Genomic DNA, 14155 nt, shown 5'->3' with positions numbered 1-14155 from the left:
AATATTTGAGAACTTCACGAGTGGCATTTGCCGTGTGGGCCCGGGCGTTGTCGTGAATCAGCAAGATCTTTGAGGCCAACTTTCCCCTGCGATTGTTTTGTATTGCTCTTCTGAGGTTGTGCAAAGTTTGGCAATACCTTTGAGAGTTTATTGTAGTGCCTCTTTCCAGGAAATCCACAAAAATCGTATTTCTACTGGGTTACTGATTAACCACGTGGTTGAAGGTGCAGGCGGCCGAATTTTACGACGAATGAATTTCCAAGCTCGTCCATCGCTATGATAAGTGCCTTAATTTAAATGGCAACTATGTAGAAAAGTAGTATTTAAGTGTGGCTTTCATCTGTATATAATAAAAAAATTTTCCAATACTTTATTTATTTTTAATTCCAAAACGTAATGTACTTTGTGGATAGCCTTTGTATTTTTAAATACTTAGAATTAAGGTAGTTGAGTGAATCTTGAAGCAAATTAATCAGAAAACTCGGTAAAATTTTAACATGCAAAAAACAAAAAATTCCATATTTTTCACATTTTTCACCATCTTGGTGCCCTTAAGGTAATATTTTGCAAAGTACCTATAGAGCACTCCTGTTATATTCCAGAAATATATAAGTGTATAAAACATAAACACAGAATAAACCTGATTCACAGTCACAAAACACATTGCTTTCATCATATGTAAAAACAATGGACATCTAAAAAGCAACTTTGACACATTTCAAACCAAATCATTAAAACAACACAATGTACAATTGCTATAAATTTAAGAAGGGTCCCAAATATCCAGCTAAAAATGTTCATTAGAGTTTAATGCAGTATGCCAAAGAGGTATACGTGATGTAAGAACCTAACGGTGAAAGTGAATCTCACTTGGTACAGGCTAACCACAGACCTATTGCAACTGTACAAGAACCACAGAACTTTTTGACAACCTATCTCCAAGAACCGAAAAGGCACTCCTCTCAAAACCCTTGATAACTGTGTACTCTCAAATAACCAAATATACCAGGCCTCAAATATTGTGTTCACTATTACATCCTTGTGTGATAAACATAAACACCTAACCATAAGAAACAAAACTAAAATACCCACTTCAAACAGTATATTCCTTCACAATAAAAACCCTCCTAGAAATAAAACCTAGGAACCGGAAAAAACATTAAAATATCTACAACCTAACTGCTACAACTTCATTGTCTCAGTGTTGGGCACAGGTGCCTAAGACAATCTGGTATCCTCTGATCTCTAATCATACACCATACATAAATATGTAGGTCAGTACACCATAAGATAAGGTGTAACAATAATAAAAAATGTGGAGCAGTCCCTTCTGAAACACTCATTAGTTGTTATGAAAACTGTAAACCACAGTATCTGAAATGTCACATGCTTTGATGTACCAATGTAATATACATGAAGTCAAAGGGAAAAAAAAAGAAATGCAAACTGGTCCTTGACCTCTATGATGCCAAATCATAAAGTTTCACACTGTAAGACATAGCGTATGGGAAGACTAACCCATAATAAAAATCTACAGCCTAAGTAGACACAAACAACTCGATATGAGTTCCAGGCCCTTATTCTAGTAACTGTGCTGCATGCCCTGATAATAACTACTGACCCTAAAAAGTTCTATACAAGCTCCGGAATGCATAATGTGCTACAGAACAAGTATTCTTGGTAACTATGATACGGTGACTGGTAAAATAAAAATCACAGCTGAACTCATTATCAAAATTATACCATTATGGCAGGACAAGAACCAGCAAAATGCCACATGACAGGCCGATAAAATACTCATAAACGTGGATCAGAATTTGTTAGAGAAATATGAACTGAATACTAGACAGAATCAATTAGGACTGTCAATGAAATAACATAAATCCAGAATATATGGCCTGCTACCTGGTTTTTCTAGATGCATTTTCCTTTTGCAGTTATGGTAGCTTCATATATAGTCAGACATCTTAATAACATTTACAAGAACCAGATGATGGGTAGTATGGACTGTTTTGTCATATATTCTGCATTTATGTTATTTCACTGACAGTCCTAATTAGTTCTGGTCAGTATTAAGTTCTCATTTATCTATGAATGTGGAATGTTGTGTTGTTTTAATGATTTGGTTAGAAAGGAAAGAAAGTTGCTTTTTAGATGTCCATTACTTTTACACATGATGACAACCATGTGTTCTGTGACTGCAATTCAGGCTTATTCTGTTTTTATGTTTTATATGCTTACACATTTCTGGAATAGAGCAGGGAAAAAAATTGGAGGTTTTTACAAATGTGCTGTATTGGTACTATGCAGAATATTGCTTTAATGTTAATACATAATAATACCACACTTTTATGTGTTGATTGTTTTATGGTTGTTCAGTTTTTAAATATTGGCATTGTGTTATTGTTATTTGGTAAACCGGGCCTGAGGGCAGCAGTAATGTGCTGCCAAAACTAGTTGTATGATAGAATAAAGACATTCTCAAGATACAGCTGTGGTGGTACTTTTCTTGTATATACCATCAGCTCAAGTCCCTCATCCATGCAATAAGACAGCCATCAAAAAATTCTATATCTGAAGACCTGTTTGGTGAATCTATTATCATCCACTCCGTAAACATGTTAAAAAAATAGTAATCTCTTCTTCCTTATTTTTGTGATATGTTTTCTATTTTATGATAAATTACAATGTTGCTTCTTAATTTCCAAAATGCTGCATTGTTCTGAGGGCCTAAAATTTTCTGTATAATTCTTCTTCGTAATATTTCTAATTTATCAAGCTCATACTTCAATACTGAGAGATTTGCTAGAATACAGGCATTCTGGTTTCACTACTGGTGCCATAGTGATGTAGTTTAAGTTTCTTAAATAATCACTTTTGCTGGGGTATTCTCAGTTATACTACACACTGTGTTCATCTAGTGTATTCCTTCTCTACAGCATATTTTGCTAAACAATTTTCTTGAATAGGCTTTCTTTTTTCAGTTTGTTCAGTGTCTTATTAAACATTTTGGAACATTTTTATATTTGTCATACATCTGGTTTTCTTTGCAAAGGTTCTGAAGCCTCTCATGTTGTCTTTCTCCTCCAGAAGATTTACTTTTACTGTTGCATTTTTCAGACTTTCAGAAACTCTGCCAAAGTAATATACAAAGGCTAGGTAATTGATTGCAGCACTTTTTCTCCGTCTCCCTAGCATGCGTGGCAACATTTTGCATTCTTTTAGTTTTTTGTCCCAAATTCCTAATTTTCTCCATGACACAGTAGAAAAGAAGTGGAGATAAAGTATCACCTTGCCAAGGACCTGCATTTATCTTGTAAGTTTGAGATATCTCACCTATAAATTTTACTTGACTGTGTCTGTCAGAGTTTTTCAGATTAGGCTTAATAACTTAGTTTTAACTCCAAATTCATGGGTTATTTTATCTAGGGTTTCCCTATCAACAGAGTCAAGAGCTTTGATAAAATTAATAAGTGCTGTAACTATATCTTTGGAGCTGATTAACCAGTGATGCATTATGGATTTCAGGTTGAAGATCTGTTCTGAGAAAGATCTTTCCTACCTAAACCCATTTTGATATTCACCCACTAGATAGAGGTGCACCGACTGTACTCTGTTAAGTACTATTTTTGAGAATATCTTATAAGTAATAGATAAAAGGAATATACCTCTGTCATTGTTAACATTTGATTGTACCTTTTTGTTACCTTGCAGCTACTTTCCTTTCTCCTGGGATCTTTTCTGTTTTCTATCTTCTTCAGAAAGTCTTTATAAACTTTTCATTTTTGGCACAGATTATGTTAGAAGCTCAGCTATTACAGGGTCTTCTCCACTAGATTTGTTATTCCTTAGAGTATTTATTACTACCCTAATTTCTTCAACACTGTGTGGTGAATCAAGGTCTAGTTTTTCGTGAATCTGTGGAAAATCTAATTTACAGTGTGACTCTGGGCAACCAACAAAAGGGTTCCAAGTGTTCTGCTAGTATTTCAAAGTTTTCAGTATTGTTAAGGCAAATTTAACCATTTGCATATCTGAATCAAATACCTGGGGATTGATAATTTTTAAAGTCATCCCTAAAGGACTGACAGAAATTTCTGTAATGTTTCTGCTAGCTGTGAATTTTGAAATCCTCTTTTAATTTTTCTTTGTAGTTTGAACAGCCCATAATGCTAATTCTTTTTAGAGAATTTCCATTTCTTCCACTTTCTCATTCTTTCCATTATGATTTCCTCACATATGGCATTCCTCCATGCTTTCTCTTTAGCTTTAACTGATCCTTTTTTTTTTTTTTTTTTTTTTTTTTTTAAAAAGTATATTAGTTTTCTTAATCATCTTTGAGTTCTGTTAGGCAGAAATTTACAAATTTGTAGAGTAATATCTCCAGGTATTTGTGAAAACGCCTCTGAAATTATGAAACTGCCACACAAAGAAATATGCAAACTGTACAAATGTATGAGTACAGCTGCTTTCCATGTCTACAATGTGATTTTGAAAACATCTCCACGGCAACACCTCCTCACAGCTCTATAGATGGCTATTGTTTTCACCCTCAGCCATTTGTGCTTCATAGATGAAAGTTGTCAAAAGTACTACCAGGTGTCAGGAATTTCCTTAAGTTCAGTCAACTGTAGGAGTGTTTTAGTAGTAAAATATATATGCATATTACAACTTCATGCATTATGTGGCATTTTTTCATGCATTTCATTGTTAATGATATCACATTCCTTGAACTGTTTGTTGTACAATGCTGTATTTGTATAGGTACATTTAGTGGCATACATGCATACTCTCTGTGAAGTACAGTGTGAACAGAGTTAGTAGCAAAGATTAACTTTAAACATCATGCACAGTGTGACAATGTATCACACATTTATTGTTAATGACATTGTACCTCTATTGTATTCCTCCACTTCACTTTATCATCTTTTTATACAGCTTCTTTATGCTCTAATCTTAAGTTCAAGTCAATATCTGCTTATTGGCTTTAAATATTTCTCTGATATCCGCTTTATAACTGTTACTAAGAGTGTGATATCATTTCTGCACTACAGTTATGCCCTAGTTGTATTTCCTATTTCATGTCACTCAGAATACATCTGTGGCATCTATCTTCTGTTCACTTAATAATGAATAAGTACATTTTTATTCTTAAATGTAAGCAGTGCTATCAGATTAGGACTGATGCCTGTCCCAATTGGCTGACTGCTGCCTACAAGGCAGTATGACGAGGGATTTGTGTTCATTGACATGTGACGAGTGTATTGCAATCTCTTCGAGCCATTATTGCTAGTACTTGAATCCTGATGATGCTGTTGCTTCTGTATTCAAGTAGCTCATCATATGGCCTCACAAGGCTGAGAAGACCCTGTTTCACACCTCTCTTTTGAAGCCAAGTTCTTCTATTCTGGAGGCACTGATGCTAACCATTTGGCTATGGAGGCTACATTTTCACATTCTACCACTGGTCCATTATACAGTTATTCCTATACTTTCATAAAAATATATTTTCTTGTTAAGTGTTCATAGGAATTAAATATGCCAATACTGCAAGACTCTCTTATCTGATGTTCCACAGAGAATAAGCAGTTGGAATTTTATACCATATGCATTTATATGTAAACAATCATCTTAAATGAGCCAATATTTTAATAAAGGACCTGAACTCAGTCACACCATTTGTAGATAAGAGTCTGAGTAAACAGTATTGTGACTGGCCTGTAGCCAAACTTTAAAACCAGTATTGTGCTATTCCAAATTAAATTATTTACAGGCCTATGAATACTGTAGATACATTCATTTAAATAACTCTCCATTCTCACAGTATGTAATAACTGTTACACCTTAACACTGTAAGCATATTTACTTGACTGTTAAACATGTAGTAACTATTACACCTTAACATTATAAGCATATTTACTTAACTGTTAATTATGTAGTATCTGTATAGCAAAACTAGAAAGGCAACAGCTTTTTTCTACTACAAGGTGTATGGTGATGAACAGATGGAACAAATAAAAATGATGTGTATCTCAGGAACAAGTGAGTTGAAGCTCATGGGGCTCACATGGCAGTAAAGAGGATGGGCATTTCACATAGAAAGGTGTATGTGAGAAACATGGACTGTAATTGTTCACATCAGTTGAGTTGTAGTTACCAAGATGAGAGGAAGTTTCCCATGCAAGAGAAGCCAGTTTGTTTTGTGGCTGGCTGAAACACAATTGATCATACTTGTGCGATGGCTCTAACACATTGAGCTTGGCTGAGAGCTGTTGCTCACAACAGTATCTTGCATTTTGACCAGCAATGACAGCAGAAAAGCATTTAAATCACAGATCATATGGATGGCTATTGATCATGTACAGATGCCATTTGTAAGAAGTTCAAGGAAATTGATTTGCGCCATGTATACATACCAAAAACCATGTTGTGAGATATTCTACACAAATGTTTGCATCTATGGTGACACGTACTGGAACTACTACATGCTCCTTACACAGATGAATGTCCTTGTGGCAAACAGTCGGCAGTGTTGGTTGAATATACCTAGTATGACATCTACCAGTCAGTACAGAAGAGTTATGTGGAAAAAAGAACAGACACATCTGCAAGGTGTGGGAAACTGAAATTCCACATTTCGGCACAAGTGTAATAGTCCTAAGGTGGATATGTGATGAAACCTACTATGGACTGACACCACCAGACAATTCTTCTGTAATGTCTGTGCAGTGATTAGAACAGCATTCTTCAACATTCTGGAGAATTACTTCATTCCATAACTGGCACCAGGCACCATTTTTCAGCAGGGGGCACCCTGCCACTCTTCACCAAGAGTGCGCATTCCTTTTGCGATGAGAAATATCTGGGCCATTGGGTTGGGAGAGGCAGATCAAATCTGTGTCCACTACACTCACCAGACATGATACTACTGAACATCTTTCTGTGGAAGTTTGTGAAAGAACATGTTGATGGCACTCATTGACAGTTTCTGCCTGACCATTTCACAAAAACTGAAAATGTAGATGTGAACAAGATGAGTGTATTGTGCTGAGTATCATACTATGGCCACAGACTGGGACAAAGCAGCTATACCTAAAGCTTGACTATGAATTAAATATTGTTTATGTGAATATCTACCACTCAACAGCTCAATTAAACAGTGAGTGGTCACTATTACACCTTACACTGGTTTTATTCTACCCAGGTCTTTCTGAATGGTGTTAGTATCCTGGTGAAGCTTGTCATTGGCCATGTTTGGTGATAATCATGTCCAGACAGAACACTCGCATCATTTGCAGAAAAATTGGTATTTGATGTACTTGCATGTCCTGTGACTAATGGGACAGGAAATATTGATTACAGAAACAATGTGGTCATAAAGGATAAAGATAGATACAACAGGACAAGACTGATACTAGGATTTGTTGAGTAGATGTCTAAGGCAACTCTCACATTTGAAATTGCAGACAGTATTGCTTGCAGTTTGAGTTTGATGCAGTTGTTAATAGTAATAATAGTTAGTCATATCTTTAAAAACATTATCCTGGAGCAAAGACAGCTCATTAATTAAAATATCTGGACTCCTTACAAAACCCAAAAATCATGGTCATTGGGTATAGGATTATTGGGTCACATGGGTGTCCGACATGTTACACAAATATCTTGAAGCTACAATGTGTGGAGATATGAAGTGGAATGATATTCCTAGTTTAGTCACAGCAAAGGGCAGACTGTGATTCAGTTGTAGGGTACTGGGTTATCATTTTTCATCTACAAAGGACATAGCTAACAAATCACTTTTACAGCCCATACTCAATTCTTGTCAACTATTTTTGGAACACATATTAAGTCAAACTATCAGGGGAAACTGAATCCACATAAAGAAGGTGACTACAGGTTTATTGGAATTCCAAGTGAATGGAACAGAAATGGTGAAAAGTTCAATGGCAGGCACTTGAATAAGTCACTGTATGTGTCCCAAATGGTCTCAGAATATTTGAGCATCCACCTTTCAGACCAGAGTATATAAATATTCACCTGTCTCTACTGTAAACCACAGGAAGATAACAATGAGAACATTCTAAAAGTTTGCAGACTAACATAGATAAGCCACAAATACAGGGCGTTAATAAAGTCCAGGAACACTTTCAATTAGTTATTGCACAAGAAACAAGCAATTTACAGATATCATACGTATGTCATTTTGAAGAGAAACACTGAAAGTTTTTTTTCATGTATACCACCACAGCATAGTTTGGTAATTTGCCGATAATCAGCACTAGTCGAAAACATGGTGAGTTCGCAGGCAGAGCGAGCTTTCTGTGTGTTGGAGTTCAACAAGAACAAGTGTGCTACAGATGTTCAACGATTGTTTAGAACCAAGTACAGTAAGAACCCACCAACAAGGAAGGCCATTTACCATTGGCCCAACAAATTCGTTATGATAGGTTGCTTGCGTCCTGCAAAGAGAAGCGGACGTCCCAGTGTGAGTGAAGTAAATGTGGAGCACATATGAGAGACATTCATAAGGAGTCCAAAGAAATCAGTGTGTCATGAACTAGAAATGGCTCCAACGACAGTGTGGAAAGTCCGGTGACAGACACTGTCTATGAAACCATTCAAACTGGAGCTAGTGCAAAAGCTCAATGACAATGACAAAGACAAGTGTTCTGAGTTTTGTTCACAGTTGCAACAACTGAATGAGAATGGGGATGGCATTGTTGATTGCTTAATTTTTAGTGATGAAGCCACTTTTCACACTAATGGGAAAGTGAACAGTCATAATTGTCGAATCTGGGGTAAAAAGCATCCATCCACATGAATGCATTGAATCTGAGCATGATTCCCAAAAGGTAAATGTTTTTTGTGCCTTCTCATGTCGAAAACTCTATGGGCCATTCTTCTTTGCTGAGAGCACTGTCACTGGATATTACCACTTGGACATGTTACAGCAATGGCTGATGCCTCAAATGCAATCAGACTCTCCGTTCATCTTCCATCAGGTTGGGGCTCCACCCCATTTTCATTGTGAAGTTTGTGGGTACCTGAACACAGAGTTGCCACATTGATGGACTGGCTTTTCTTCAGAAGGGGATAGATGTTTCATGAAATGGTCTCCCCGATCACCAGATCTCACTCCGTGTGACTTTTTCCTATGGGGACATATTAAAGATCTGGTGTACGTACCATATCTACCACAGATGTAGCAGTGCTCAGGGAGAGTATGGGAAGTGACTGCCAGATGAAAGAAGAACCAATACGTCATCAAAGGAACCTTCTCAATCATTTTTATGTAATGAATTAAGTTACCAAATTTATGCGTAGTCAAGCATCCTTGCAGGATAACGAGCAATCAGAATGTCCAAAAAACTGTGTGAACAACTAGATTATAGTATAAATTCACAAGGCCATCCTCAGTTATCTTCAACTGACTGTGCTCAGTGTATTTGAGAGTAACATATCTTTTTGCTTGATTGGTGCCACAATTAACCATTAATAATAAAAAATATTTTTAAAAAATGTTGTAGGAACAATGTTGACTACCAGTGGCACAACACGCAGCTGAGCAAAACATACTCAGTTTCAACTGCTACTTCACAACCTGAGCCATCTGGATCCATCTCTCCACCACCAGCTTCTCTGAACTACACAGAAGGGAGTTATCCTTACAGCACATTCTCTGCTCTCATAACCTCCTGGCCTCAGCACTAGATAACCCACTGTCCCTGTGCTCTTCATCCAGCAGTTTCCCCTTCCTCCAAACATGGAAGATAATGAGCAATCAGAATGCCCAAAAAACTGTACAACCAACTAGGTTATAGTATAAATTCACAAGGCCATCCTCAATTACCTTCAGCTGGCTATGCTCAGTGTATTTTAAACAAAGATTGAGAGTAACATATTGTTTTGCTTGACGAGTGCCACATTAACTTTAACTAAGAAAAAGTATTTTTAAATAACATTGTAGGAAAATTCTTGTGGAATGCAAATACTTCAGGATTTGTCAAGAACAATGTTGACTACTGGTAGCACAACATGCAGCTGAGCAAAACATGCTCGATTTCAATTGCTGCTTTGCAACACGAGCCATCTGGAGCCTTTTCTCCACCCCCAGCTTCTCTGAACTACACAGATGAGAGTTATCCTTATAACACATTCTTACACATTCTTCACTCTTATAATCTCCTGGCCTCAGTATTACATAACCCACTGTCCCTGTGCCCTTCACCCAACAGTTTCCCCTTCCTCCATCCTATCACCCTTCCTAGCTCACATCCCCACATAGCCTTCAGTGTGTGCTACTTCCCACTGGCTGCTAAAAGCATACCTCTCAACCCTCCCTTCCATATTCCTAGCTAAACACTGGCCCCCTTTTAAGCAAATAGCCACCCACCACCAGACCCTCCACTTACTTGCCACCTTCCTATCTCTAATCACTTCAGCCAACACTACCACCAGCACAACTGGCCCACCTGCTGCAAAATAGCATTGGCACTGTCAGTCTAGCCAGCACCATGTAGGCAGATAGGGATGTGTATGCATCTGTCTGAGTTTATGTGTGTGTGCGTGTTTGTGCACTCTTGGTAATCAAAGGATAACTTCCAAAGCTAGCAAGTTTTCCTTCTTTTGTGTTCCCCTATCAATGACTCAACACTGGCTTTTCAGTGAGTGTCTCCTGTAATCCTAAATTATTTACAAAACAAAAAAAATCAGTTAACATGGTTCAAAGCTGTCTAGATTCATTTAAACACAAATACTATGTCAAAGTATTATTTTTCACCTCTTAAGATTGTATTTTACCAGATAATTTTCCATTTTACTTGCAAAGCATCTTCAGTGGTCATTTTGTAAACATAGTAGCCTAATGTTTCCATGTTTTGCTACTTATAGATTAAAACAGTTTTTCTTTATAAGTAACAACATTTAGAAACATGTTACCATATTTACAGAATGACCAATGAAAATCCTTTGTAAATAAAAGCAAAACATATTTGGTCCTAAATTACAGAAGGTGAAGATGTGAAAGAATAATACAGTTGCTTTGAAAGGTAATCATGCAAACAAAACATACAAATTCTGAGGGCTGCTCCAACATTTTGTAACAATATATGAAACATGGATTCATCATTATAAACCAGCAATGAAAGAATAGTTGAAACAATGGGAAAGAAAATGTGAAAATGCAGCAAAGAAAGAAACAATTTCATCTGTTGGAAAAATATGGCTACCATTTTCTGCAATTCTCATGCTGTCATGATCAAAGACAACTACAAGACAGGGGAATGCTACATTTCACTTCTGGACAAACTGATGGAAGCTATTTAGGCAATGAGGTTGGTTCTTCACCAACACAGTAGTGTGCCATCAAACATATCTCAGTTGGTTGCTGCAAGGCTGAATAACATTTGCTTTGAAGTTTGACCACATCTACCATATTTCACTCCAAGTGATTATTTTGTTCCCAAACCTAAAGAGACTGCTGAGTGGGCAAAGATTCACATAGAATGATGAGGTTAAAGTGGGGACAGATATTTATTTTGGAAAAATGAACAAATTTTACTGCAGTTACTAGAAATTTAGAAAGTTATTGTGGGTGTATCAAAAACAATCATCCAATTTGGCAAGTCTATATTCCTGAAACTAAAAAAAAACATAGATATATATGTGAATTTTTCAACACAATCCCCTTCAAGGTTAGTACACTTCCTCTAACGGTGGACCAGTGACATTATTATGTTGCTGTATTGTTCCTGTGGAAGTACTGCAAAACACTCCCTTAGAGCTACATCCACTTCTGTTTTGAATGGAAAATGCTGATCAGCATGGAAGACCTGGAGTTCTGGGAAGAGATGAAGTTTTAGGGAACCACATCCGGGGAATAGGGTAGACATTCCAACACTTCATAATGAAGATCCCTCAATTTTCCTATTGCTAAAGCACTTCTGTAGAGTCTAGTCTTGATGAAAGATGACTGTTCTTCTGCAAACCAGGCCTCTTTTTCTTGAATCTCTGTATCCAAACCTATTAGATATATTACATAGTTATGGTTTTATCTTTTTGAAATAGTTAACTAATAAAGTTCCTTTTACATAAGAAAACCAATGCCTTGACCTTTCTTTGGAGCTGAAGAATCAAGTTCTGTACCCTGTTTTGACTGTGGTGGGTAGCACTAAATCCATGTTTCATTCAGTGTCACATACTGACCCAGAAAACAACTTTTCTTTTTGTGGAAACACGCCACTGTTAAGAAAAATGTCATGTGTATTTGTTTCTAATCCTCCATAAGCAGGTACAGGTCTACGGAGTAGTAAAGCAACTTAAATTGCTAAATAAAAGCATGTCTTCCAACCTAGACTGTATATCAATTAAGTTCTTTTCATACTATGCTGATGCAATAGCTCCATACTTAACAATCATATATAACTACTCACTTTATGAACGATCTATACCCAAAGACTGGAAAGTTTCACAGGTCACATGAGTGTTCAAGAAAGGCAGTAGGAGTAATACAGTAGTTACAAGCCTATATCACTAATGTTGATATGCAGCAGGATTTTGGAACGTATATTTGGCTTGAGCAATATGAAATACCTCAAAGAGAACAGTCTATTGACACACAGTCAACACATATTAAGAAAACATTGTTCTTGTGAAACACAACTAGCTCTTTAGTCACATGAAGTGCTGAGTGGTATTGACAAGTGATTTCAAGTTGATTCTGCATTTATGTATTTCCAGAAGGCTTTTGACACTTTATCTCACAAGCAGCTTGTAGTCAAATTGCATGCTTATGGAATATCATCTCAATTATGTGACTGGATTCATGATATCCTGTCAGAGTGGTCATAGTTCAGAGTAACTGACAGAAAGTCTTTGAGTAAAACAGAAGTGATTTCTGGCATTTCTTGAAATAGTGTTAATAGTTCTTCTGCTGTTCCTTATCTATATAAATGATTTTTCCTCTGCAATTTGGAGGCAATTTGAGCAACCATCTTAGGTTGTTTGCAGGTGATGCTGTCATTTATCATCTAGTAAAGTCATCATACAATCAAAACAAATTGCAAAACAATTAAGAAATTTGTATGGTGCAAAAATTGGCAATTGACCCTAAATAATGAAAAGTGTGTGGTCACCCACATGAGTGCTAAAAGGAATCTGTTAAACTTTGGTTACATGATAAAGCAGTCAAATCTAGAGGGTTGTATATTCAACTAAATATCTAGGAATTACAATTACAAAATAAATTAAATTGAAAAGAACAAAGAGAAAATGATGTGGGGAAAGTGAACCAAATTTTAGTGGCAGAACACTTAGAGGATGCAACAGATCTATTAAATAGAGTACCTACATTTTGCTTGTCTGTCCTCTTTTGGAGTACTGCTGCAGGGTGTGGCATCCTTACCACTAATAAAGTAATGGAGTACATTGAGAAAGCTCAAAGAAGAGCAACATATTTTCTATTATTGAGAAATAGGGGAGAGAGTGTCACTGACATGATACGGGATTTGAACTTGACATCATTAAAACAAAGGCATTTTTCATTGCAGCAGAATATTCTCATGAAATTTCAATCACCAACTTTCTCCTCCAAATGTGAAAATATTTTCTTCCCACTGACCTACATAGGGAGTAATGACCATCATAATAAAATAAGGGAAATCAGAGCTCACATGGAAAGATATAGGTGTTTGTTTTTTCTGTGCACTGTTCAAGATTGGAATAATAGAGAATTATTGTGAAGGTGGTTCAACGAACCTTCTGTCAAGCACTCAAGTGTGATTTTCAGAGTATCCATGTACACAGATGTAGATGCATATCTTGCACAAAGACTTCTCATGTGCCATTCTTCATGCAAAATGTAACCAATATATTCTTTCAGCATTCCCACAATCTAAGCAGTTTCATGCATATTCATATATGTTGATCTTTAAAGATCATAAAATGTACATTATAGATGATTTCTAGTGCAGTTGCACATTTCAGATGCCCTTCACATGGATCATCTTGGACACTTCCATGAAATCATTTAGAACCAGCAACCTACTTCTTTATGGTGAAACTGAAGGGGAAGAAACATGATATGTTTTCAGAATGAGATTTTCACTCTGCAGTGGAGTGTGCACTGATATGAAACTTCCTGGAAGATTAAAACTGT

General features: G+C 36.5%; 1 protein-coding gene across 1 annotated transcript in view; it reads right to left on the bottom strand.

Moving 5' to 3' along the window:
• LOC124795950 (2-amino-3-ketobutyrate coenzyme A ligase, mitochondrial-like) overlaps positions 1 to 1522 on the bottom strand; it is a 130163-nt gene extending 128641 nt beyond the window's left edge. Inside the window, exons 1-4 of the mRNA XM_047260030.1 lie at positions 1519 to 1522; positions 871 to 1079; positions 539 to 706; positions 433 to 457 (exon numbers count right to left, since the gene is read on the bottom strand). Coding sequence (XP_047115986.1) covers positions 433 to 457; positions 539 to 706; positions 871 to 1079; positions 1519 to 1522 — 406 coding nt within the window. The remainder of the gene's footprint in view (positions 1 to 432; positions 458 to 538; positions 707 to 870; positions 1080 to 1518) is intronic.
• Positions 1523 to 14155: the final 12633 nt, after the last annotated feature.

Source organism: Schistocerca piceifrons, chromosome 4 (assembly GCF_021461385.2).
Source record: "Schistocerca piceifrons isolate TAMUIC-IGC-003096 chromosome 4, iqSchPice1.1, whole genome shotgun sequence".
Taxonomy (NCBI): Eukaryota; Metazoa; Arthropoda; class Insecta; order Orthoptera; family Acrididae; genus Schistocerca; species Schistocerca piceifrons.
The sequence above is the reverse complement of the archived record's forward strand: the minus strand, read 5'-3'. Positions and strand labels throughout refer to the sequence as shown.